The 24563-nt window shown below is 41.2% G+C and overlaps 2 protein-coding genes and 1 long non-coding RNA gene across 4 annotated transcripts; 1 reads left to right on the plus strand and 2 right to left on the minus strand.

The window, feature by feature from the left end:
* Positions 1–2087: 2087 nt before the first annotated feature.
* On the plus strand, positions 2088–14965 carry LOC146526245 (annexin A2-B-like). 2 transcript variants are annotated; one of them, XM_085164704.1, is made up of 13 exons: positions 2088–2207; positions 4882–4943; positions 5486–5579; positions 7650–7744; positions 8773–8886; positions 9002–9092; positions 9199–9278; positions 12314–12373; positions 13555–13648; positions 13944–14039; positions 14237–14295; positions 14388–14510; positions 14619–14965. In XM_085164704.1, the coding sequence occupies exons 2-13, from the start codon at positions 4893–4895 to the stop codon at positions 14676–14678; spliced, it is 1017 nt and encodes a 338-aa protein (XP_085020830.1). In that variant the 5' UTR covers positions 2088–2207; positions 4882–4892; the 3' UTR covers positions 14679–14965. The 2 variants fall into 2 exon arrangements, with proteins under 2 accessions (XP_085020830.1, XP_085020837.1); XM_085164711.1 differs by lacking the exon at positions 2088–2207 and adding an exon at positions 4676–4803.
* On the minus strand, positions 4342–5491 carry LOC146526246 (uncharacterized). Its single transcript, XR_014874866.1, has 3 exons — positions 5074–5491; positions 4853–4952; positions 4342–4435 (listed from the first exon to the last, which is right to left on the minus strand). It is a non-coding gene; the product is annotated as an uncharacterized LOC146526246 (long non-coding RNA).
* Positions 14966–18148: 3183 nt separating the features above from the next.
* On the minus strand, positions 18149–23440 carry LOC146526247 (uncharacterized). Its single transcript, XM_085164772.1, has 3 exons — positions 22925–23440; positions 22535–22786; positions 18149–21940 (listed from the first exon to the last, which is right to left on the minus strand). Exons 1-3 carry the CDS (start codon positions 23052–23054, stop codon positions 21831–21833), a joined length of 492 nt encoding a protein of 163 aa, XP_085020898.1. The 5' UTR covers positions 23055–23440; the 3' UTR covers positions 18149–21830.
* Between the last annotated feature and the right edge of the window lie 1123 nt (positions 23441–24563).

Here is a 24563-nt window from a genome sequence, read left to right on the forward strand (position 1 = left end):
GATACTCATAATTAAAAGTGTGCAAGTATAAATTGATTTTGTTTTTAAAGGCGACCCATTCTGCTCAGTTTGAGTTTAGTATTTTTATTGTGGGAGTGCATCAGAGCAGCTTTGCATAATAACACGATAAAAAATCTTAAGTTCCTTAATTCATCATCTCCATGAAACAAGCTGTTTTAGCTCCTGTCTCTTCAAGGTCCATCAATCAGAAGATAGATGGACCCTGGATGTTTTAGAAGCACGTGAGTTAGAGGTCACTACTGGACCTTGAGTTGTGCTCTTCTTGTTCCTCCTTGCACAAAAGAAGAAGATACCTGCGCTGCTGGGCTGAGAGACACAGCAAACCTACTTCTGATGACACTTGGATGTGGATCACAGAGGAGCAGGACTGCCTGCGCAGCCTGAGTGGGCTGGCTGGTAGCCCTCTGCCTCCCAGCAGATGCACCTGTGGTATGAACAGTGTTGGTCAAGTTACTTGAAAAAAGTCATCAGTAACTAATTACTGATTACTCCCCCCAAAAAGTAATCCCGTTACTTTACTGATTACTTATTTTTGAAAGTAATTAATTACTTAGTTACTTAGTTACTTTTTTAAAAACGATTTACAACCTGAATAGGTGATAAAGGGATAGATCTTTCAGCCCAATTCTACTTTTTCTACATAATCCATCATACAAAATGTAATCAAATGGAAAAGTCTCTTTTTAAAACTTGTTTTATTAGTTTTAATCTTTTAACTTTATGCATCAAGCAAAAATTAAATTATCTGCAACATTCTCTGACTGGAAGAAATTAGTTTAATATTTAAACCTATTTTCTGCACATTCCAGCTCATAAAATAAAATATTTTTTGTGTTTACACTCAGTCTTTCAAATAGATGCAAGTAAAACACAGCAGAAAATAAATAAAGTCAAAGACTAGCGGTCCTGTTGCTCTATTTTCACCTGTAAAGCAGGAGTGGGGTAGGCGGAGGGTTACCCTGGTGCAGGTGTGCAGCGGTCAGTGGAAGAATCCACGAGTTTCTCTGTGAGTTTCCCATTACGTCGTAGCTACTCGGTGCTTGTTTGGAAGTTTAGGGGTTTTTTTTCGCTGTAAAAAGAAGTTTTCTTCCCACGCACAGCGGACACTAATGTTTTTGTCACTTTTTATGGAATCAAACTCAAAGTAAGGTCAGTACTTCCACGCTTTAAACGCTGCACGCTCATACTCTCTCTGCACTCGATATATGATCCATTGTTGATCTGCACACAGCTGTTGTCACGAACGTCGCACTCGCTTACGTCACTGTCATGAGACATTCTCGCAAAAAAATCACGGTTTTAGTAACGCAGTAACGCAGCGTTCCTACGGGAAAGTAACGGTAATCTAATTACCGTTTTTGCAATAGTAATCCCTTACTTTACTCGTTACTTGAAAAAAGTAATCGGATTACAGTAACCCGTTACTGCCCATCTCTGGGTATAAATTTCAAAATCCTACGCCACCTTGTTCTCAAGTTATCGCATTCAGAAGATTTTTAGAAAACCTGACCTCTGACCTCGAGGTCACTGAGATTCAAACTCGTCTAAGATTTTTAGCAGATGCATCTATGGTATCAATCTGAAAATCCTCGGTGACTTCCTTCTCGAGTTATTGCATTTAAAGCTTAGGTGTTCACATCTTCTGCCCACCAGCCCGACGGGGTGACGACAAAGATAATAAGCTAAAGTCGGTGACTTCCTGTGGACCCCGCTCTGCCACGACAGACTGACTCTGTGGTTTTATAACCAGCTTGTTAGGCCCATTGGATGATATAAAACTAGCAGCCTGACTTCACCTGGCTGATCACGGAGCAGAAACCTTTCTGAATCACCATCATTCGCTTTGCTTTGTTTCATGAACTTCACTCACAGACGATGCAGGAAGGAGTTAAATCATGAGCTCAGATTGAATTTCAGAAAAAATTCGTATCTAACTTTTAAAGCCTCCCACCAGCCAGCCAGCCAATAAGAATCGAGTGTTTTCTCGGCCCCTGGCGAGGCGATTTGAGCCTCGCTGAGGAATTTCTGCCCATGTGTTCAGCCTGATGTGTAAAACTCAGTGAGTCATGCAGGCAGTCAGGAGGTGGAGTGTGTGTGTGTGTGTGTGTGTGTGAGTCAGCCTGTATTTAAACACCACACCCAGCCTCGTCCTGGCTCATAACGGAGCTGCTGCTGCGTCTCTAAAGGTAAGAACTCATCAGAGTGAGCGGGGATATCAGAGAGCTTTAGCAGCAGGAACGATTTATGACTTTTCTTCTTTTTTCTACTTCAAAGACTCAAAAAATCATGTTTGTTTCCTTACTTAGCAATTACTGGAGTCTTTTATTTTGAAGCCTGGAGGATGGAGAAGTAGTTTCACTTACTTTTAAAGTATGTTTTAACCAAACATTCAGAAACAAAACCATCAATTCAAGTGTTTGTTTGTAATTTTTTAAGCAGCATGAGCAGTTTTTACAAACGCTTCCTCTAAAATCCGCCAAAATAAGAGTCCAAACGAGTGAAATGAGTGAAACCTAAAGCAGACAGACAGAGAAGCTGCAAACAACAGTGATTTTATAAAGCTGAAGTGCTTTGTTGATGTAAAATGTCTGCGGGGTTATAAAGCTCAAAGTCCGCTGCAGATGGGGTCGTTCTGTCGTGCACGGAGCCGAGCCGCCGCCTCGGAGCGATAAATGAGGACTGGCTGCAGTTCGCTGTGCTTTCATGTTGCCTTTCATTCTTCAAGCGGCTCAACTTATGTTAGCAAAGTGAGTGCGTGGGCTCATTTCTGACTCTGAGTTTGGTTCAACAGGTAGTTTTAGGTTCTTCCAGATGTTTGGAAGTAAAAACAGCTTCACAGGGAAACATCGGGAGCTCTGACCATCATCTCCACGCTGCTCTTTATCTATGACAGATGTACCCTCAGGCTCAGGGAAGCTCTTATTTTACACTTCGGTCATAGAAACTACAGCTTGTTTTACAACAATATAGACCTGTAAAATATTTAAAAATTTGAGCTATATCTGTTGTATCTAAGGTGAAAAAGGACATTTACTTTTTCTGCAGCCCCAAAGAGCCCCAATCATTTTGGACCAGCTCAAGAGCACCCCCTATGGGACAGGCTTTCCAGACAGTGGGAGCTCCTGAAGACTAAATTAAGCTGGTAACCTTAAAGACACAGGAGTGAAAAAGGGTTAAAATGATATGGACTTTAAACATGACAGCAGTCCTACATACAGTACAGTATCAGAGAGAAAACCAACCAATCAGAGAGGAAGAAACCTCCAACATAACCAGGCTGATGAAGCAGTAACCATCTGCAACGACTGGCTGAGGGTGAGGGGAGAAAAAGAGGAAACCATGAATAACAAACAAGAAAAAACTAACTGAGGGACAGAAAAGACCAAAATCTAAAGAACACAAATAAGTTATCAGTGGAAGTCCCCCTGAGCCTATCGCTCCACTAAGCAGAGGTTCAGGGCCATCGGGTCAGCTGATCAGGCTCTAACTATACGCTTTATCAAAAAGGAAAGCTTAAAACTAGCAGCATTGTTTTCTCTATCCAAACTGGGAGCTGGTTTCCAGCTGAAGGCTCTCCCAGTCTGAGAGCAAAGTGCTAGGTGATAGGTCACTATGAGGTCATTAAGATAAGATGGGGCCTGATTATTTAAGACCTTGTATGTGAGGAGCAGGATTTTGAATTCTGGATTTAACAGGAAGCCAAAACAGGAGAAATCTGCTCTCTTTCTAGTCCCTGTCAGGACTCTTGCTGCAGCATTTTGGATTAACTGAAGGCTTTTCAGGGAGTTTTTAGGACTTCCTGATAATAATGATTGATCAACTAGTTTTGGATGTTGAGTTGAAGGAGATCCTGGAAATATAATTATGAATCTGTAAACAACCATAATATTGTTTCTTCATGTAAAGATGCTTTTGCCATGTTGGGCCATTAGACACCAGCAGAAACAGAAATCACTACGAGTATTACAAATACTAAAAAACTATACAAATATTAACAAAACATTTCAATGCACTGATGGGTAAAACACTGCCCCCTGGTGGTGAATGTCTTAGTTACATATGGCGATGAGATCTACAAAAAGTACCTTTAATAAATACATTTTTGTGTGAAGTGATAGAAAAAAAAAAACTTATTTAACTTATTAAAGTTATATTAAAACTTATTTTTGGTGTCTCTTAGATGCTGCTACAAAAAACTGGGAAAGTAGAAATTGTCAGATTGTTGTAAATTAATTTCTCTTTAACTATTAATCGGGTCGGTTTCCTGAGGAGGTTAATCGGGACGTGTTCTCTCTGTGCTCCGTGATTTATTTCGATATGTGGAATTCCTCTTTGAACGGAGCAAGCAGACGACGGGATGAGCCGAGACTTCGGGACTGTTTGTAGCAGCTGCGAGATGAGATGCTGGCAGAGTCTGTAAGACGGTCAAAGGTGGAGGAAACTCTGCAGTAATCACTTTACAGCTTCAGCTTCACCGTGTTACACAACACACCCGAGATTCCTGCAGATCTGTTTGATTCATGCTCCTTATCTGCACACACGCCCTCCGCTGGCACGTCCCGCTCAATAAATCAAACACCCCTCCAGCGTATGAGTGTTTACAGCCTGCTGGAGTCTGAAGGCCATTGTTGGTCTGTTTTTAGACAGTCATAGGAGGAAACCCAGTGTTTCCACTCATAGGTTAAAGAGGACATATCACAGCTCCAGAGAAGCTCGACTGCTAGCAGTCTGCAGACTTTCTGATACTGAACCTTCTCTCACTGCCTTTTTCTTAACTATCAAGTAAGCGATAACAGAAACTGTACGACTGCAGAAAATGATGTAAACTCACCTTTAAGCTGCTTGAACTGTGTGTTGCAGGTGAATCCATCATGGCGCTGGTGTCTGAGTTTCTGGGTCAGCTGACGCTGTCGTACAGTGGGGTGAGTCACCTGCCGATAACACAGCAATCACCATAAATGACTTTGATACATCAGGTTATTCCTCCAATTACTGATGAACCCAACTGTGCCCTCATTAGAGCAGCATTACATCACACTACTGGTACTGTACCATAACACAGGTCTCAGGTACTGGAGGCGTTTCTGTGTTATTCAATGTTTTCTGCACACCTGAAAAAATCCAAACAAAAACAAAGCTGACATATTTTCACCACCTTAGATTCGTTAAATTAACACAAGAACACTGAAGTCGACAATAAACAGAGAACAAGAGTCGTTCTCCACCTGGAGTTCATCTGTACAGTTAGAAAGCAGATAAACTGATGACTGATCAGTGCTTCATTCAGATGCTGACAGACGAATTACTCCAACCTCAGAAAGCTGCCTGATGGAGAACTCCTCCCGTACCCCTGCGTGTCTCTAACAGTCTGTTGGGCATTACGAGGTTAAATCACAGCAGCAGCGTCTCGTGCTTTCTGTCAAGCAGCTAACAGGAGTTAATGGTCAGTTTCTGTCCGCTGTAGGAACCAGAGGCCAAACACCCCACCGTGGTGCCGGCCCGAGACTTCGACCCGGCCCGTGATGCTGCCAGGATCGACACGGCCATTAAAACCAAAGGTGAGCGAGTCCAGGAAAACTCCCTCCCTGATATTTCCCTGCCAAGCCCACCGGTCAGGAAGTTTCCACTGAGTTATGTAACTGTGATCCCACCACTTCTCTCTCCGAGTTCAACTGTGCACAGGAAACACAGTGTCCACGACTCGGACATCACCGAAACTGCAGCAACAGAGTTTTCTGATGGTGTTTCAGCTTCTTAACCGGTTTTTAGCAATTAACGGATTACAAAAAGAGGAAAAGATATCGGCATAGCCAACAGTCAGGGGTTCAGGGCTTTGCTCAAGCGGATACTAGCTACTGTTTTACTGGTATTGTAATGGGCCTAATGGTTTATTAATGCTATGGTAACGAGTTTTGAGGAGATTTCACCATAACCAACCATGATAAGAAAAAAAGTAGGCACTTTAAATCATGACCTTAAAGTTGCACATTTTATATATCTTTTTATTTAAAAGTTATTTTAAAAAGTGGTTTTTGGTTGTTGTTGTTTTTTAAGTTATTTAAATAAAAACCTTTATTTTGAAAAGTTTTTTTTTGGCTAGCTTAATGCTAGCTTTCCTGCAAACATAAATCAACTTAAAGCTATCTCAGGAAAATGGTGTCTAGAATAGATCAGAGTGACTAATTCAACCAAACTGATCTAGTAACTTAGCTGCTCATTTTCAGATTAGTTTATCAGCTAACGTTAGCTAGCTTGCCAAATTTATTCAGCAGCTAATATGACCCGTAATGCTAATTTGTGCAAATTCATGCACAATGTGAAACAGTAGTGATTTTAGCGATCGATAAATGTGTACAGGTAGAAATCAAAATGCATAATGTATAATATGTAGCTTCTACAGTAACATCCAACATGCCTACAGCTATAACTGAGCCACACATCATGAATCAGACACAGGTAGCCTCATCACGTCCACGTCAGCTTCGGAGTTATTACGCTGTCAATATGCTCATTACAGTAAATGCAAAGGTACGGAGCCCCGCAGGGGACATGGGAGAAAAAAAAATTAAGACGGACTTTTGCGAGATCTCGCAAAAGTTTTAGCCGCATTCTTCGGAAGCCGCCAGCTTGAAGCCGACCGGGAGGTAGAGGCACGATGTGCCGGGAAAGCGGTGTTCCTCCCGGCTGTAGTAGGTCTCGACCTCCCGTTAGCTTCGAGCTAGTGGGTGTCAGATCTCCGAAAACGTCGGAGCACTGCAAATATGTGATGTCTTGTAAACCGAGCAGGTATCTGACGTTTACACAACTACATTCACGCCTCAAAATATCTTAAAAGTGTATTTTGTGACCCAGAAAGAGTAATATTACAACTAAGTAGCTGCCGCCATTGTTGAAATTCAACTTTTGCGAGATCTCGCAAACGTTTTGCGAGATCCCGGGTTTGTTTTGCGAGATCTCACAAAAGTTTTGCGAGAGTTTTGCAAAAGTCCGTCTTAATTTTTTTTCTCCCATGTCCCCTGCGGGGCTCCGTACCGTACAAAGGAGTGTTTGTCTTGTTAATAACAAATTTGTTCTGAGGTTAATTATTGTAATATTTACAAAAACGCCAAAAAGGTTGAGCAACAAAAAAAAAAAATCCTGATGGAAAGAGGAAGGAAGAACACGGGGGCATAAAATCTGAACAAATAAAAGCTCCCAGCACTCTTAATCACAGGGTTACACATCTGTTCACATCTGTCCTCTTCAAACTACAACATAATTTCATCTGCCTGGAAAGTGACTCACTCAGACCGCTGCAGAGGACTTGCTGAGCGAGGCTCGGCCTCCATTTTCCAGCTTCCTTTGTGAGAGCTGCTGGAAAAGCAGGATGTCCCTCGGCAGAGAGATTTCCAGCATCAGAACAAAAGAAACTGCTGGAGATAATCAGAGGAACAGTTTATCAGGGTCAAAGTCACTTGTAATGATGACGGATACCTGAACCACTGGCCCTGTGAGAATGTGTGATCTCTGATTCTTTAGAAAAATAATAAAGACATGTATGCAATCAACAGGTGAAAGTTGTTTTGACGTCTGTATATTTGGTAGTTGAGAGTAAAAACAGTAACTTAGTTTCTTTGACAAATTTGCAGGTGTGGACGAACAGACCATCATCGACATCCTGACGAGACGGAGCTGCGATCAGCGCAGAGAGATCGCCTTTGAATACGAACGATTTGCCAAGAAGGTCAGAGATGCTTCTCTGTTAACGAACAAAAATGAACCTTTAATGTATACGTTACTTTCATTATTTCAATCAGAAACTAATCAGGGCCATCAGTTAATCACATTTTAATTTAAATCTTGTCTTCCAGTGATTATTAAAACCAGATAACTGAGTTCAAATGATTTCTGTTGCATTTTGTTTGTTGTGAGTGAAAATGTTATGTAATCATTAACCAAATATCTTAGGATTTTTAAGGGTAGTCTTATAGAATAATTAAAAAATAATCACCAAAATGTTTCTGGTAATTTCTCTAAATATGAAAAATATTCCCAGTTTTTACTCAGTAACTTTTAAATATAAATTAAACAATAAATCATTCAAAATAAATCGACCCTGATTGATTGATAATAACAATGATCTTGGATAATAACTTATAGAAAGAAAAATAAGGAAATAAAAGAAACATCAAAAAGAAATTTGCTAAATCTGGAGATTATCGCACAGATCAATCAGCTGGATGATGTCATTTACATTCATTTTAATATAAAAACAAATCACGACTGCCACTACTTTTAATTTTTGGCAAACTTATAATTTCATTAATTATCTTCAGGGTTTTTCATGAACCGACAAACTTTTGGTGGACAACAAAAGTCAGCAACACTGAGATTATTTTTTAAATCTAGTTTTAATAAATGGGATATTATTATTATCATAAATAAAATGGAGATTTCTGTAATGACAGGAAATTAACTGTACACAAACCAAACTTGCATAAACCTGAAGTCCACAGACAACCCTCCATTTGGAGCCTGATGTAAAAAAAGGCCGTGAAGCAGTCATGGTGGTAATCCCGCTAACAGCTAACATCGTACTGCTTCGAATCATGAGCCAAAAATAGAACTTTTACTCTGAAGGTCGATGGAAAAATGAGGGAAACTGACAAACAGAAAAGGCAGTGAGAAATACAACAGGTCCTAAACTTTTTGCTTTTGTACAAATGATTATTTCTAAAGTGATTTTTAACCCCGTGTCTGTGGTTGTGTCAGGATCTGGTCAGTGCCCTGAAGGGGGCGCTATCCGGTTCTCTGGAGGCTCTGGTTTTGGGTTTGATGAAAAGCACCGCTCAGTATGACGCCTCGGAGCTCAAAGCCTCCATGAAGGTCAGTGTCACGCTAAAGACCAAATAAACACCGGGTATCTGAACGTTCCAGAAAAGACTCTGATAGCTGAGAGCTGCTGTTGGATGTTTCACGCAGTTTGGGGTTTTTCATGCAGGGACTGGGGACCGACGAGGAGACCTTAATCGAGATCGTCTGCTCCAGGAACAATGAAGAACTAGCTGAGATCAAGAGGGTTTACAGAGACCGTGAGTCACGTTTCAGGAACCTGAAAATACTAAATAAATATATAACAGAGGTTTTCATGAGCTAAAGGCAAAAAGTGAGAAAATGTGACTTTGACTTTCTCTGCAGTGTTTAAGAAGGACTTAGAGAAAGACGTAGCAGGAGACACGTCGGGAAACTTTGCTAAACTGCTGCTGGCTCTGGTTCAGGTAGGACTTCATTTATCGTCACAAAGCAGGAAAAACTCTGACAGGTTTCACATACAACACAGGAAATGTTAAATATAAACAGGAAACTTCATTTTCTACTTTGACTTTATCAAAGTAGATGTCTTTCTGAAAGCGCTGTAACTAAGTTTAAGAATATAATCCAGCCACTGTTATCATCGTCAATGCCCTGTACCAACACAGAGCAGAGCAGCTATCTGAACGCTACCCCAACAGAGGTCGATTATCTTGTTAATAATTTCACCTCCTCACTACGTACGACTCTGGATACTGTAGCTCCAGTGAAAACTAAGGTCTCTAATCAGAAGTACCTGACCCCGTGGTATAATTCTCAAACACGTACCCTAAAGCAGATGACTCGTAATCTGGAGAGGAAATGGCGTGCCACAAATTTAGAGGATCATCATTTAGCCTGGAGAAATAGTTTGTTGCTTTATAAGAAAGCCCTCCGCAAAGCCAGAACAGCTTACTTCTCATCACTGATTGAAGAAAATAAGAACAACCCCAGGTTTCTCTTCAGCACTGTAGCCAGGCTGACAAAAAGTCAGAGCTCTTTTGAGCCAACCATCCCTTTAACGTTAACTAGTGATGACTTCATGAACTTCTTCACAAATAAAATTTTTATCATTAGAGAAAAAATTACCAATAATCATCCCACAGATGTAATATTATCTACAGCTACTCTTAGTTCCATTGATGTTAAGTTAGACTCTTTTTTTCCAATCGATCTTTCTGAGTTAATTTCAATAATTACTTCATCCAAACCATCAACGTGTCTTTTAGACCCCATTCCTACAAAACTGCTCAAAGAAGTCCTGCCATTGGTTAATTCTTCGATCTTATATATGATCAACCTATCTCTAATAATCGGCTATGTACCACAGGCCTTCAAGGTGGCTGCAGTTAAACCTTTACTCAAAAAGCCATCTCTAGACCCAGCAGTCTTAGCTAATTATAGGCCAATCTCCAACCTTCCTTTCATATCAAAAATCCTTGAAAGAGTAGTTGTCAAACAGCTAACAGATCATCTGCAGAGGAATGGTTTATTTGAAGAGTTTCAGTCAGGTTTCAGAGTTCATCACAGCACAGAAACAGCTTTATTGAAGGTTACAAATGATCTTCTTATGGCCTCTGACAGTGGACTCATCTCTGTGCTTGTCCTTCTTGACCTTAGTGCAGCATTCGATACTGTTGACCATAATATCCTATTAGAGCGATTAGAACATGCTGTAGGTATTACAGGTATTGCACTGCAGTGGTTTGTATCATATCTATCTAATAGACTCCAATTTGTGCATGTAAATGGAGAGTCCTCTTCACACACTGAGGTTAATTATGGAGTTCCACAGGGTTCGGTGCTAGGACCAATTCTGTTTACATTATACATGCTTCCCCTAGGCAGCATCATTAGAAGACATAGCATACATTTTCACTGCTATGCAGATGACACCCAGCTCTATCTGTCCATGAAGCCAGATAACACACACCAATTAGTTAAACTGCAGGAATGTCTTAAAGACATAAAGACTTGGATGGCCACTAACTTTCTGCTTCTTAACTCAGATAAAACTGAGGTCATTGTACTCGGCGCTGAAAAGCTTAGAAATATGGTATCTAACCAGATTCTTACTCTGGATGGCATTACCTTGGCCTCCAGTAACACTGTGAGGAACCTTGGAGTCATTTTTGACCAGGATATGTCCTTCAACGCACATATTAAACAAATATGTAAGACTGCGTTCTTCCATTTGCGCAACATCTCTAAAATTAGAAATATCCTGTCTCAGAGTGACGCTGAAAAACTAGTTCATGCATTTATTACTTCCAGGCTAGACTACTGCAATTCATTATTATCAGGATGTCCAAAAAACTCACTGAAAAGCCTTCAGTTAATCCAAAATGCTGCAGCAAGAGTCCTGACAGGGACTAGAAGGAGAGAGCATATTTCTCCTGTTTTGGCTTCCCTTCATTGGCTTCCTGTTAAATCCAGAATTGAATTCAAAATCCTGCTCCTCACATACAAGGTCTTAAATAATCAGGCCCCATCTTATCTTAATGACCTTGTAGTACCATATCACCCTATTAGAGCACTTCGCTCTCGCTCTGCAGGCCTATTTGTTGTTCCTAGAGTATTTAAAAGTAGAATGGGAGGGAGAGCCTTCAGTTTTCAGGCCCCTCTTCTGTGGAACCAGCTTCCAGTTTGGATTCAGGAGACAGACACTATCTCTACTTTTAAGATTAGGCTTCAAACCTTCCTTTTTGCTAAAGCATATAGTTAGGGCTGGACCAGGTGACCCTGAATCCTCCCTTAGTTATGCTGCAATAGATGTAGGCTGCCGGGGGATTCCCATGATGCATTGAGTTTTTCCTTTCCAGTCACCTTTCTCACTCACTATGTATTAACTGACCTCTCTGTATTGAATCGTATCTGTTATTAATCTCTGTCTCTCTTCCACAGCATGTCTTTATCCTGTCTTCCTTCTCTCACCCCAACCGGTCGCAGCAGATGGCCGCCCCTCCCTGAGCCTGGTTCTGCCGGAGGTTTCTTCCTGTTAAAAGGGAGTTTTTCCTTTCCACTGTCGCCAAAGTGCTTGCTCATAGGGGGTCATATGATTGTTGGGCTTTTCTCTGTATCTATGAAGCGCCTTGAGGCGACATTTGTTGTGATTTGGCGCTATATAAATAAAATTGAATTGAATTGAATTGAATTGAAAATTTTGATTTTAGTGGATTTGGTAAAAATATTTCAGACAACTAAATATTTTCTAAGAACAGTTACGAAAAATATTCAGACAGATACGAAAAAAGCTACACAAATTACTTTCACAATATTTAATAATAAGTTGATAGACTTTGTCAGACAGTGTCAGTCACACTGGTTTCTCACCGACACTCTGAAAACACGAATGCTTTTCTAGGATATTTATAGTTTTGATGCTTGGATAAGAAAATGAGCTTTGATTTATTTTAGTCTCGAGAAAAACCTGTTTTTATTTAATCTCTTCTTTTTTTCACAGACGAGACGAGACGACCCTTCGAACGTCGTCGACTATGAGAAGATTGATGAGGATGCCAGAGTAGGTCAAAATATACTTATTTTTTTCTTTAAAGGTACTTTTTGTAAATTCACGTGACTTAAAAATGCTTTAAAACCTTCTAAGAGTTAAAGTTATCAAAAGAATGTGAAAAAACAAAAGAAAGTGACCGTTATTGAACGGGGTAGAAGAGTAATCATTGTTACAGCGATGGCGTGAAATAAACGGGGGTGGACCAAAAATAATGATGAAACTTTAACCCTTTAAGACCTACCATAGAACCAAGTCCGCCAGAGCTTACTTTATATGTTTACATGCTGTGGAGCCATTTTTGGGAGCATTTCAAGTTGCTATACATCAATACAACCATTACAGCCTAAATTTTAATAATATTTATGCATTAAGTCCATAGTAACTACATTAATTGCAAAAAAGTGCAATAAACTACAAAAAAATTGAAAATCGTTTTTGTTTTTTTTACATTTATTTCTACTTGGAGAAATTTAAGAGGCTTATCCCTCAAAACTGTAAATACAAAAAAGTTGCAAAAATAGTTTCCCACCACAGGAAATTTATTTTGAGTGTCTTCATAGTTTTATTTTTGAGATGCAGCAATTTTTATATACTGCAGGAAAAACGAAAAACAATCCTATGATGCAAATTTGCAAAGAAAACAGCATATGCATCAAAATAAACTATTTCCAGCAGTGCAATTCGAGTTCTAAGCATCCCAGAAACTATTCAGAAAAGCATAAAATCAAACATGACTTATAAAAACACCAGTATAGGCTTTTAAGGCCTACAAATAAAAAACTACATTTTCTGCGAAAATGACGTCACTTCCGGTTTCAGGCAGTACAACTCCTCCGGTTTCATATGCAAAAAAAATTATTGCGCTAGCTTACGTGGTTCTGGTTCTACAGGGATTTAAAAATAGTTACACAAAACAGAGCGTGCCCGCTCCGACCGGCTTTAAAGGGTTAAAGCAACGTGTCTGAAAACATCTCGGTGCCCCCTGGTGGTGAAAGTTAAAGCTTACAGGACATGATTACAAAAAGCACCTTTAAAGACTTGAAACGAGGTTTGGTGTCCTCTGAGGGGATAATCTATCCAGAGGTGTAACTGTTAGTTTTGTACATTTGTGCTTTTTCTGTTTTTTATGTAAACCTGACCTTTTTTTCACAATTTCTTCATTAAACCGTCCTCCTGTGTGAACCTCCCAGGCTCTGTATGAAGCCGGAGTGAAGAGGAAGGGAACCGACGTGGTGACCTGGATCGAAATCATGTCCCAGAGAAGCGTCCCCCACCTGCAGAAAGGTGAACTGCATCCTCAACACTGATGCAACAAAGCTTTATTTATACAGACAGCACATTACAGTGCTAATGTAAAACTCCATCAATAACTAAGAGCAATAAAAACAAAACAAAAAGGCAAACGAGACCAACAATAGGCCAGAAAACACGAGAACTATAAATATAAGCAGAACAGATGAAATGAAATACTAAACAACAGGAAATGTAATGAAACCTACAAAATAAGACCCATGAAACCAACAAATGTACAAATAATATGGAGGAAAGTCTTACGTTTAATGTGTGTGTTGTGTGTCAGTGTTTGAGAGGTATAAGAGCTACAGCCCCTACGACATGAAGGAGAGCATCAGGAAGGAGGTGAAGGGAGATCTGGAGAAGTCCTTCCTCACTCTGGGTACGTCTAAGAAACATCAAATATCCAAGTCACAGATTTCAACCCGGTTTAACGGGGAAACCGAGCACGAGGGCAAGTCTCGTTTTCATTTTCAGCCACACGTTAAAAGAAATAGACGCCATCAGAACAAAGTGAGAGTGAAATTCTACTTCACGGTGACAGGACACATTAAGCAGTTGTGTATCGTGTGTCCACAGTGGAGTGCTTTGAAAACAGGCAGCTGTACTTCGCCAGCAGACTCAATGAAGCCATGAAGGTGAGTTTCCCACGTTTCCGTCCAACGTTTCCACCTGGAGCAAAACGTAACACTTCCTCCTTCTCCGTCCATGCTGACATTTTGTGTCTCAGAGTAAAGGAGCGAAGGAGAAGGTGGTGACCAGGATCATCGTTTCTCGCTGTGAAGTCGACCTGATCAAGATCAGAACACAGTTCAAGAAGCATTTCAAGAAGTCGCTGTACCAGACCATCACTGTGAGTCCTGCAATATCCCACACACACGGAGGGCATCGAACACACCACGGAGAGGGCATTTTTGTGTTTATTGCCGATGGATAATTTTGTGTGTGCGTTTGTGTTTAGGAGCACACTAAAGGAGACTACCAGAAAGCTCTGCTCAGTCTGTGTGGAGGAGACGACTGAAACTACATTTCCCAGACGGCCGCAGGGCCTTAACCGTCAGATGAAATCCTTCACGGTGCTCAGATTAACCCTCTCAGGCTCAAATTAAGTTTTTGTTGCTAATGCACAAAAGAATACCTGCAGTGGTACTTCTGAGTAAAAAACTCATAAACTATGTATGTGGGGTAATCGGGTTGTTCGTTTTTAACTGTTGCAAATCTGCAACGCCTGCCTCGAGAGGGTTAAACATGTTTGTCTCTGTGATCGACGTCAGTTTGTGGAATAAAAAAAAACGGGAAAAGAAATAATTTGTCTTTGTGTTGTTTGACTGAAAGAACACCAGGGGGCAGCAGAGGCGCGTTTAACACTGCACAGGCCTGCAGTACAGGAAACCACGAAGGATCAAATTCCGTGTTAAACACACACAGGTGGCCTCGTTTAGAAGAATCACATTGAGAATAAAATCTAAAAAAAAATAAAAGTTTAAATAAAAAAAATAAAAAACAGAAAATTATTTTTTCTAATAAAAATTAGAAAAAAAATCACTTCCTTTTAAATCCATCTCTCAGTTCTCAAATCAGGTCATGGATTAAACTGTTCTTATACTCTGACATGCTGATTTTTTGTCACTGAAATAAAGACATCAGATAATAACTGTCATTTTATTTTTTTAAAAATTCCATTTTACTCTTTTTCTGGAAAGGGCACCAAAGTGTACGACCTTTATTCTGGAGCCACGTTTATCAGATCTGATTTATGCAGTTATTCATATTCAGGTTTTATAGACAATAAAATTACAGTCACTGCTTTTTGCTTCGTGTAAATCAGCGCTGGCTCGTTCGTGGTTGTCTGCCGTGTGGAGAGACTTGATGTGCAGCAGGTTTAAGTTAACCAGTGCGCCATAAACATCCTGAATGATCCTTTAACTCACAGATAGGATAACTCTGAGCTGTTTTCACTGTTATTTTGCAGTTTGGTCCACGAACACGTTGGTTTGGATTCTGTCAGGCTGCCGCGCTGAAAATAAAACCCGAAGCTGGCTCTCCTGACGATTGATCAGTGTTTGTAGGATCAAAGTCTGTATTTGATGTCAAAATATTGGTTATTAATTAGTCCCCGGCAGACTGACGTAGACACATATTTGTGGTGTGTGTTTGCGTTTGTACGGCTCTGCTGCTCCTGCGGCTTGTTTTTCCTTTAATCGTTCGTAGGTTTTCTGTTGTTTGTTTGCTGCTAATTTTTTAATTAAAGATGCTGATTTTACCTCGAGCGACACTCGCCGATTTGCATTTGTGGAGCTGAGGAAAAAAAGCTTTTGCTGTGTAGAGAGAGAGGAAGAAGAGGAGGAAGAAAGAGAGAGCTGAGAAAAAGATTTGAATCTCCATGTTCACCGTGGAGAAATCTGACCTGAACTAAGAAGTCAAACAGTTCAACTTCCAAATTATATTCCAAGGAATATAATTTAGCATCTAAGCAATAATGATATTCTTTTTTTGTTTATGCACCTATAGCTGCAGTTCCTCTAATGTCCACTGGAGGCTCCAGCAGTGAGTCAGTGTCCACAGACTGCAATGTTAAAATGTCATAATTAGCAGGAATCTCCGAATTATGATTCCTGGACCTCTGCACTGTGTTTGTGCTGTTGGAGCCATTTGTAAGGATATCATGTGACCAATAATATGGCTGCTGTGAGGTCACTGTACAGGCAGACTGTCCAAGAAGGCGGAGCATGACAGTCTGTGGTTGCTAACCAAGCTTGCTAGCATTAGCTCCATTAGATCTAGTACTTCTAGATCTAAAAACCAAGATGGCGGACATACAAATTATAAAGGCTTTTTATAGGTTTTGCTGTTACGGTTTGTGTGTTTTATTAATATGCTCGTACATTTTATCAGAGCCTCTGGCGTCTCACACTCATGCACACGGAGTCACTTTCTTTAAGAGTAATTAATAATTTAATAGCATGACCTGTTTCTAACCAGCAGGTGATGCTGGTGTGAGAATGATCAAATTTAAGTGCTTGTAGAGGCTACGCTTGAAGCCACCGAGGTGTTTGAGGCGGCGTTGATGCGATGCCACCGTTATAATTCCCTCGAAGCACAGGCAGACGCAAGTGGTTTTCTGTCACTGGTTTATTTGAAGACTTCTCTCCAAAGCCACCGTGAAAACTATACAGCATTAACAAAATAAAACTCAGCGTAAGACACAGCAGTAAAAACACTGTACAACAAACACGATAAATAAATAAATACCTCGTTGGCTGCAAAAAGGGAATTAGCCGCCGTTCTTCTGAGGTTTCTTTAACCATTTAACCGTGTGTAGTTAAAGTCCACTTAACATGTCTTTCAATAAAAACCATCCTTTCTGCGCGCTTACAGGTGTTTTTCTTCTTTCTACCCAAAGAGGAAACTAGCGCAACTTGTAAGCAAACCTGACTTTCAAAATAAAAGCACCAAAACGTTGTAATGTAAGTAATGTACAAAACAATTTACAATCATGACATGGATCTTGACAAGATAAAGAAATAATACAAATTATATACAATGTCATCATGCCAGCAGCTACAACCGTTACGAATGAAACTACTGAGGAAGTCCAATAACTCCAGCCGCACTTATCTGGTCCGTTTAACACATTTATTGCTCACCATCGGTTGCATTAGTTGTTCGACAGCTTCTCTTAGCGTCCAACATGAATCACAACTGTCACAAACTCTTTGCTCCTTCCAACCAACAACACTTGACGCTAATGAAATCTGCCTACCTTAAATATCAGTGTTTACAAACACTAGAAGTCACCCCTAGTGCCACACATAAGGTAATAAATGCAAAAATGCTTTTAATTAAGGCACACCTTTCCTCCCACAGGTAAATGTGGAGGAAAAGGTGGTTTAGGGATTCTTAGACAGCACCTGGCTGAGAATCCCAAGGTTTTAATGCTTTCTTCAGCACCGCAGTGGGAGTTGTTGAACGTTCACTGGCTCATCACAGTCAGAGCTGCTAACACAGATTCTCCAACCTGTGAACAGCCACGAGCTACAGTAACAGCTCACAGGTGTCACTTTCCACCTCTTCGTTCAACCGTGGATCAAAGTTGTGGGGAGGTTTTGTAATAATGAAGTCGGCAGCAGCTCTCCAGACCGAGTGCTGCTCTGCTGACCTCTGCGAGCATTATTTGTTTAGAGCCCGACTAATCCTCGATTGTCACGCTCCTCTAATCCCATCGCTGGCCTTCCTTCTGAATCCCACCGCCTCCCCCCTTTCTCCTCACACACAGGCTTCAGAAATCACCACGACCGCCACTCCAACATGAACCAAATGTCAGCCTCAAATTATAGCCGCCGCTCTACCATAGGTCACAGCTCATCAAATGTATGTGGAGGACCGAGGAGGGGAAGCTAGCAGAGGAGGCGGGGTTAATAAAAAACATACAACCTGTGCTGAGATTAAAGAAAGATGGTGACCATGTTTAACCACTTGTTTCTACCTCTGACCTTTAATTTTGGTCCAGAGTGAAAAATTAAAAGTAAAAACTCTTAGACCAACCCACCTTCTACCGTTACTGTCCAACAGCGCTGTCCTGTGGCGATGGTTGGGTTAACGGGTAAACTAGAAACAGGAGGCAGACCTGAAGGATCAGCAAACAGCAAAACAAAGAAACTAAAAGTAAAACTCAGTCTAAGGGAGCTCTGGCTAAAATCATCGAGATTCTGTCCACTTTCACTCGCCTACTCTTAAACAGGAAGTGGTTATCCGTTGTTGGTAACCTAAACTACAACAGGAAAATCCACCTGTTAGCCTTAACGTGGAGATTTGTAGTTAATAGTGCGATGTGGAGGACAACCTGTCTGTGACAAGATCAAGTGTACCAAAGCAGAGACGGAGTGAAAGTGGACATCTTTGGTCTTTCAACGTAAAACTCAAAATAAACGCCGCTATCATCTGTTTATAACCCGGTGATGTCATGTTCTGTACTGACACAAGACGGTGTTAAACATCTCGAGTCAGTACAGTGGACGGTATCATTATACATGTGGTGTTTCATGTGTATTTTAAAGATACGTTGTGTAGTTGAAAACTTCGACGACATTTTACCGATGAGTGTTTTCGATGTGTGCAGCTGGTTTTAATGTTTAATGTTTCTTTTACTCATCTTTCCTTTTCCCAGGCTCCACCTTTAACAGGAAACTGTACTCAGTGTAAATATTAGAGGTGGGAATCACCATACATCCCATGATACGATATTATTGCAATTTTTTAAAATATTTTGCGATATTCAGATTCTGTACATAAAGGTAAACTTTATCAATATTCATTTTCTCTAATATCAAAGTCTCACACTCAGTCTTTCTCTCATTTCAGTTTTATTGTTGACAAACTGAACGGTTTGTATTACAGTCTAGTCCAACTTAACTGAATCAACCATCTGGTACAATTATAGCTATTCTGAACTATGCAGTTTATGAAAACTATGCAGCCCCTCCAGCAACTGAAGAATTTGAAAGTAAATTAAAACAAAATATAATTTTACATTAAATAAAAAAGTTTTAAACTTAATTAAAATAAAACATGTCTTAAATTAAAATAAGTAAACTGTCACATTTGGACAGTGAAGGAATGTCAGGATTCTTGCTCAGAAAAAGGATCAACATGCTCTGAAGTCAGAGCACAAAAACCTTTTTTGTAACAAAGTATCGATTTCTGCTGTCCCTGTATCGATACATTATTAGCAAACAAAATATCACCATACTACACAGTATCGATTTTTCCCCCCATCTCTAGTAAATATGTACTTTGCCTGGTTAACTCACTGCACCACCGTGTGGTACAAACTGGTATTACATGAAAGTACAGCCCCCGCTCTGATTCAGCTCAAGCCGATATCTCTTACGGTGTGTTCACACCGAACGCGATGGACGCGAACAAAAACGCCCCAAACGCCCCTAATTTGACGCGTGCACATTCGCGTCTCAACGCGTGTCCAAGAAAAATCCATCGCGCTTCAAAATATGATATTTTGACGCGCGTGAACCGGAAATGTGGGAGGGATGTGGGAGGAAGTTGTGCCAGACCGGTATCTTTGCAAGATGGCAGCTGTCGAGTTAGCGCTTGAAGAGAGAGTCTCCCTTCTCTATATACTGTGGAGAGCAGAGCAGCGGCGTAAAAGACGCCCTCGCCCTACCTGGGTCCATCAGGTCCTCCAGAGGCGTGAGCAGTTTGGTGAGTTTCACCATTTGCTCCAGGAGCTGCGCCTGGATGACGGCCGATTTCAGCGATATCACCGTCTTTCACTCGGCCAGTTTGAGGACCTGCTTTCCCGGGTCGGTCCCAGAATCGCCCGCCTAGACACCAACTACAGGCGCTCAATCCCACCTGCAGAGCGCCTGTCCATCTGCCTGAGGTTAGTAAAAGTATTTAATACGGTAGTCCTTTATTGATACCTGTGCTAATATATGCTAAACTATCCATTTATACACTGCTAACGTGGATGTGCTATGCTAACAGTGAATGCTCGGTTTTTACTGAAAGCAAACTGTGGTACGGAGACGACTGTTTATAATATTTCTAGTGATACTCAGAAGGTCTCATCAAGTCCCGATTTAATTCGATTTATGCTGTTATCAGTGTTTGCAATGATAGCATGGCTGTGGTGTCATATCAATGTATGCGCTCGGTGTTTGCTGATATCAAACTGTAGCATTAGGACCACTGAGTTAACCTTTGTAGTGATACTCACTCCTTTTTATTTAGACGGAGCGGAGAAGTGTGTGAAGGCAACTTGTGTTCTCCACAATTTTCTGCGCTGTGTGGACGAGAGAGGGGCACCTGCTGTGGTGGAGCCGTTGCAAGGCCTGGGTCGTATGGCAGCAAACAACTCCTCCAGAGAGGCTGTCCTGGTGAGGGAGAAATTCATGGCTCACTTCTCGGCGGAGGGAGCTGTGTCTTGGCAACCAAAGGAGTAGCCTGTTTGAAGTCCGAGTGACTTCCCCACAACGGCCACCCACAAACCTCTAAAGAGTGTTCCTGTCCTTTTAATTTTTTCTTAATAAATGGAGCTCTACTCCAAAATAAACGAACCTATTTTTACTCTCTTAAGTAACTTGTCTTCACTATGTTCCTATATACAGTGTGGTGCAAAAGTTTGGGCAACCTTATTAATAGTCATTATTTTCCTGTATGAATCACTGTTACAATGAAAAATGTCACTTACATATATCATATAGGAGACACACACATTGATATACACTAAATATTTATTTCATTTCTCTTTTTTTGTGTTGCCAATTTATGCACCTGCTTGATTTAAACAGTTATTGCACACTTTCTGTAAACTGCATTTCACTTCTCAAATATCACTGTGTGTGTCTCCTATATGATATTTAACTGACTATTTTTATTGTGACAACCAACGATTTGTACAAGAAAATAATTACTTTTCACAATGTTGCCCAAACTTTTGCATCCCACTGTATTAGTATGTTTTGTCATTAGTATAATATGAAATAAATTCTACTTGTGTCAAGTCGGGTGCCAATATTTGCTGTGTAGTAGAACAGAGACATTTTGTCATTATAAATGTTTATTTGAAAAAATATAAATTCATTAACAAAAACATTTATCATAAATATATGAAATTTAACTATTTACAGAGAGACAGGAATAAAAAGGACCCAGCTTGGAGTGGAAGAGCCTCAGGGAGAAGGAGGAGAAAAATAAGAACATTGTTTCTGCCCTGGAGAGCTGCTGCCTCATCAGAAAACTACTGATCATTAGGGTCCAATGTTTCCAAATTTAACACAGCTGTGCTGTTTTCAAAAACTAATTTATAAATTTGAAATTTCACGAATTCTCGTGTCTGAGGCGGCATGCTCTCCAGAGCAGGAACAAGGCCGAGGAGGAAATGTTCAGTTGGAGACGGGCGTGGCCTCTTTAGGGACTCCAGGATGGCCAGCTCCACCGCCGATGGACCGTCCTGGGACCCGTCCCTCGCCCGCCTTCGAGCTGTCCTCCGCTGTGGGCCTGTAAAACACAGCACAAAACAACACAAAGTAATGAGAAGGCTGCTACTAGATTTTCATTTTCAAAATTGAAAAAAAAAAACAGGATATAAACTGATTGGTTGTAGATATTTAGTAAAGGTGATCACAAGGGAATTCAAGCAAGTAAAAAGCTGTCAGTGCTTGATGTTCATACCTGTGGGTGCAGCAGCAGGAGCTGAGGGACCAGGGACTGGGGAGCCAGGAGAAGAGACAGCTGAGGACTCTGCTGCATGATTACTTGACTCTATGAAGACAATATTAAATGTTAATATTATTATTAATGTTAATATAGGTTGAAGACAATAGTCATAGAGAATATTATATTATTATATACTTATTATTATTATTATATACAGTGGTCTCTCATTTATTGCAGCACATGAACAGTAGTCACAGTTCTCACAAGTTGATTCTCAAAGTGAAAACCTTTGTCGATTTTAAAACGTAAAAGTATTATGCCGCGCTTTTTCTCCGTCTGCGGCGCGACTTTTGTGCGCCTTTTTTGCTCCCGGTGCAGGTGTCTATTTCCGAATGAGGGTCATAGTTATGAGTGTTTTTGTGCTGTTTTTTTCTATTGGACGTGATGGTTATCAAAACCAAACATGATAAGTTTGGCAAGCGCAGGAGACACGACACGGAGGAGATTTGTCATTTGGGCTGCAGAATGCAATGTGCATCGTTGAAAGCTGTACGGTGCAATAAAAAAAATCAGTGAAAAGGCGAGGCAGTGACGGATGAACAGCGGGACTACTGTATACTGTTTATTAATAAACAAAATATGTTCCTGTATGACAACACGCATAAATTAACTGCCTACATTAACTCAATGTAAACATACCTTCTGACTGACACTCCCCTGCTGCCTCTTCGGGCTGTCCCTGGTCCTCGGGGGAGAAGTTCTCCACGGTCCGCACCATATTGCCGCTTGTCTCCCGCGGGGTGAGGAAGGGGTCCAGAAACCCCATGACCGCGAAGAACTTCCATCTTCTCCCCGATCCTGCTGCAGACCCACTCCTCTTCTCCTTCTCTGCCTTCTTCTCCTTATTATATGTGTCCCTGAGGCTCTTCCACTTTCTCCTGCAGATGTCCTCTGAATAAACGCATTATCTTGTTAGCGGAAAGGTATTTGTACATCAGTGGGAAAATAGCGGGACAGTAGGCGGGCTTGCTAGCTTTTGCGCGGGTTCATCGGGTCAGTCTGAAAATTAAAAAGAAGGAATGAACTTACCAGGTTGCCCGATCTCCTCACTTATGTGTCTCCAAGCTAGGTCCTTTTTATTCCTGTCTCGGTAAAAGTAGTAGCTAGCATCGTATAGCTCCGGGTGATTAGCCACGGCACTGATTAGCTTTTCCTCCATACTGAATGAAGAATGAAGGGCTTTGGCTGGATCTGCCCCTTTGACCTAGGTCAGAGCCACGTCACCAGGCCCCTGATTGGTTGTCGCGGCGCGATTTGACGCTGGAGTTCAGATTTTTCCAACTCGAGCGGTAGACGCGAAACGCGCGTATGCACAAAATGCAACACAAAAACTCACGCGCGTGGTTTTATTCGCGAGTCAAACGCGCCAGACGCGCTACACTGACGCGCGTTTCACGAGTTTTGGCGTTTTTGCGACGCAAATCTGCTTCCGAATTTTCGCGGGACCCGCAATCGCGCGTCATCGCGCTTTTCCATTGACTTTACATGTAAACCTGACGCTCTATTCGCGTCCATCGCGTTCGGTGTGAACACACCGTTAAACACATTCAAAGATGACGTAAGGTCATGAGGTCATAGCCATTGTTCCTTCATCTTCTAATTATATAATTAGATAACTGTTCAGATGACGTTCTTCAGATAGTTTCTGAAAGAAAAATTGTTAAAAGTGCCTTTAATTTTCTATTTGAATTTATTCTGTTTAAATATATATATTTTTTTATATATTTTTCTTGTGTGTTTGTGGAAGCAGCTGAATGAATAATGTTTAAATGACTGATGATTTGAGGTGTTTTCAATCATCTGTTTTTCAGTCATAACCCTGATTCACAAGGAGCCGCTCTCTGCTGGGGGGCGGGTTTACCTCTGACTCCCCCGGTCGTGGTCCCGCCGCAGGTTTGGTTTTAATGGTGGCGTTGCTCTCGGCTGCTTCTCTCAGACCGGTCTCTCCTGGATTTCTTTTTCAACCAAAATGTGCCCAGATTAGAAAAAAAGGTGGACACCTGAGTCGTTCTTCCAGCTGTGAACGTGGATAATTTACAGGAAGAAGCAATTACAGAAGATTTGAGAGATAAAAAGACAAACGATTCATGCATAATGCAGAGCAGCAGATTTCACTGAAACCATTTAGTGTCTTTTCAGCTCGAATCAAAGCTTCAAGTCCTGAATTCTGATGAGCGCACCAGGCGGCCGCGATCTGGAAAATGAACAATTAAGAAGCGCGTTGCTAATTAAGCGCAGAGATCAAGCGCCTTTCTCTCCCCGCCCTCGAGGAGCTTCTTCCACCGGGCCCACTTTGATCAAAGCGAGGCCCCGAGCGGCGATCGAGCCCCGCGACGGCGCGTTTCCCCCGCTGGCTAAACGCGGATTAGCACCCAGAAGAGAGAGGAGCAAAAACCGACAGAGGCAGAAAACACAACAAATATTTCCTGCTGAAGGATCCATGAAAGCTGCGGCTTGTTGAATCATCATGAGTGAAAACAAAGAGGCCCGCTGCTCTCTGCAACTCTGCTCTCCAAATGCAAATGGAGCAGCTGTAAAAGTTTGATTCGCGCATGTTTAATGTTCCTCATTCCTTTTCTTCTGCTCTTGTTCTTGGGGAACATGCAAAGTTTATCAGCAGGGCCTGCGTCCCGGCTTTCATGTCGGGCCTCAGCACGTCGACGGCGCC

The sequence above is a fragment of the Neolamprologus multifasciatus genome, chromosome 1 (genome assembly GCF_963576455.1).
Source record: "Neolamprologus multifasciatus chromosome 1, fNeoMul1.2, whole genome shotgun sequence".
NCBI lineage: Eukaryota > Metazoa > Chordata > Actinopteri > Cichliformes > Cichlidae > Neolamprologus > Neolamprologus multifasciatus.

Coding starts and splice junctions, on each gene's coding strand:
- LOC146526247 (XM_085164772.1), bottom strand. CDS start 23,054: ATGGAGGAAAAGCTAATCAGTGCCGTGGCTAATCACCCGGAGCTATAC. Junction 22,787..22,924: donor TGAGGAGATCGGGCAACCTG/GTAAGTTCATTC, acceptor GCGTTTATTCAG/AGGACATCTGCAGGAGAAAG. Junction 21,941..22,534: donor AGGGGAGTGTCAGTCAGAAG/GTATGTTTACAT, acceptor TTGTCTTCATAG/AGTCAAGTAATCATGCAGCA.
- LOC146526245 (XM_085164704.1), top strand. CDS start 4,893: ATGGCGCTGGTGTCTGAGTTTCTGGGTCAGCTGACGCTGTCGTACAGT. Junction 7,745..8,772: donor ACGAACGATTTGCCAAGAAG/GTCAGAGATGCT, acceptor TGGTTGTGTCAG/GATCTGGTCAGTGCCCTGAA. Junction 14,040..14,236: donor GAAGTCCTTCCTCACTCTGG/GTACGTCTAAGA, acceptor GTGTGTCCACAG/TGGAGTGCTTTGAAAACAGG.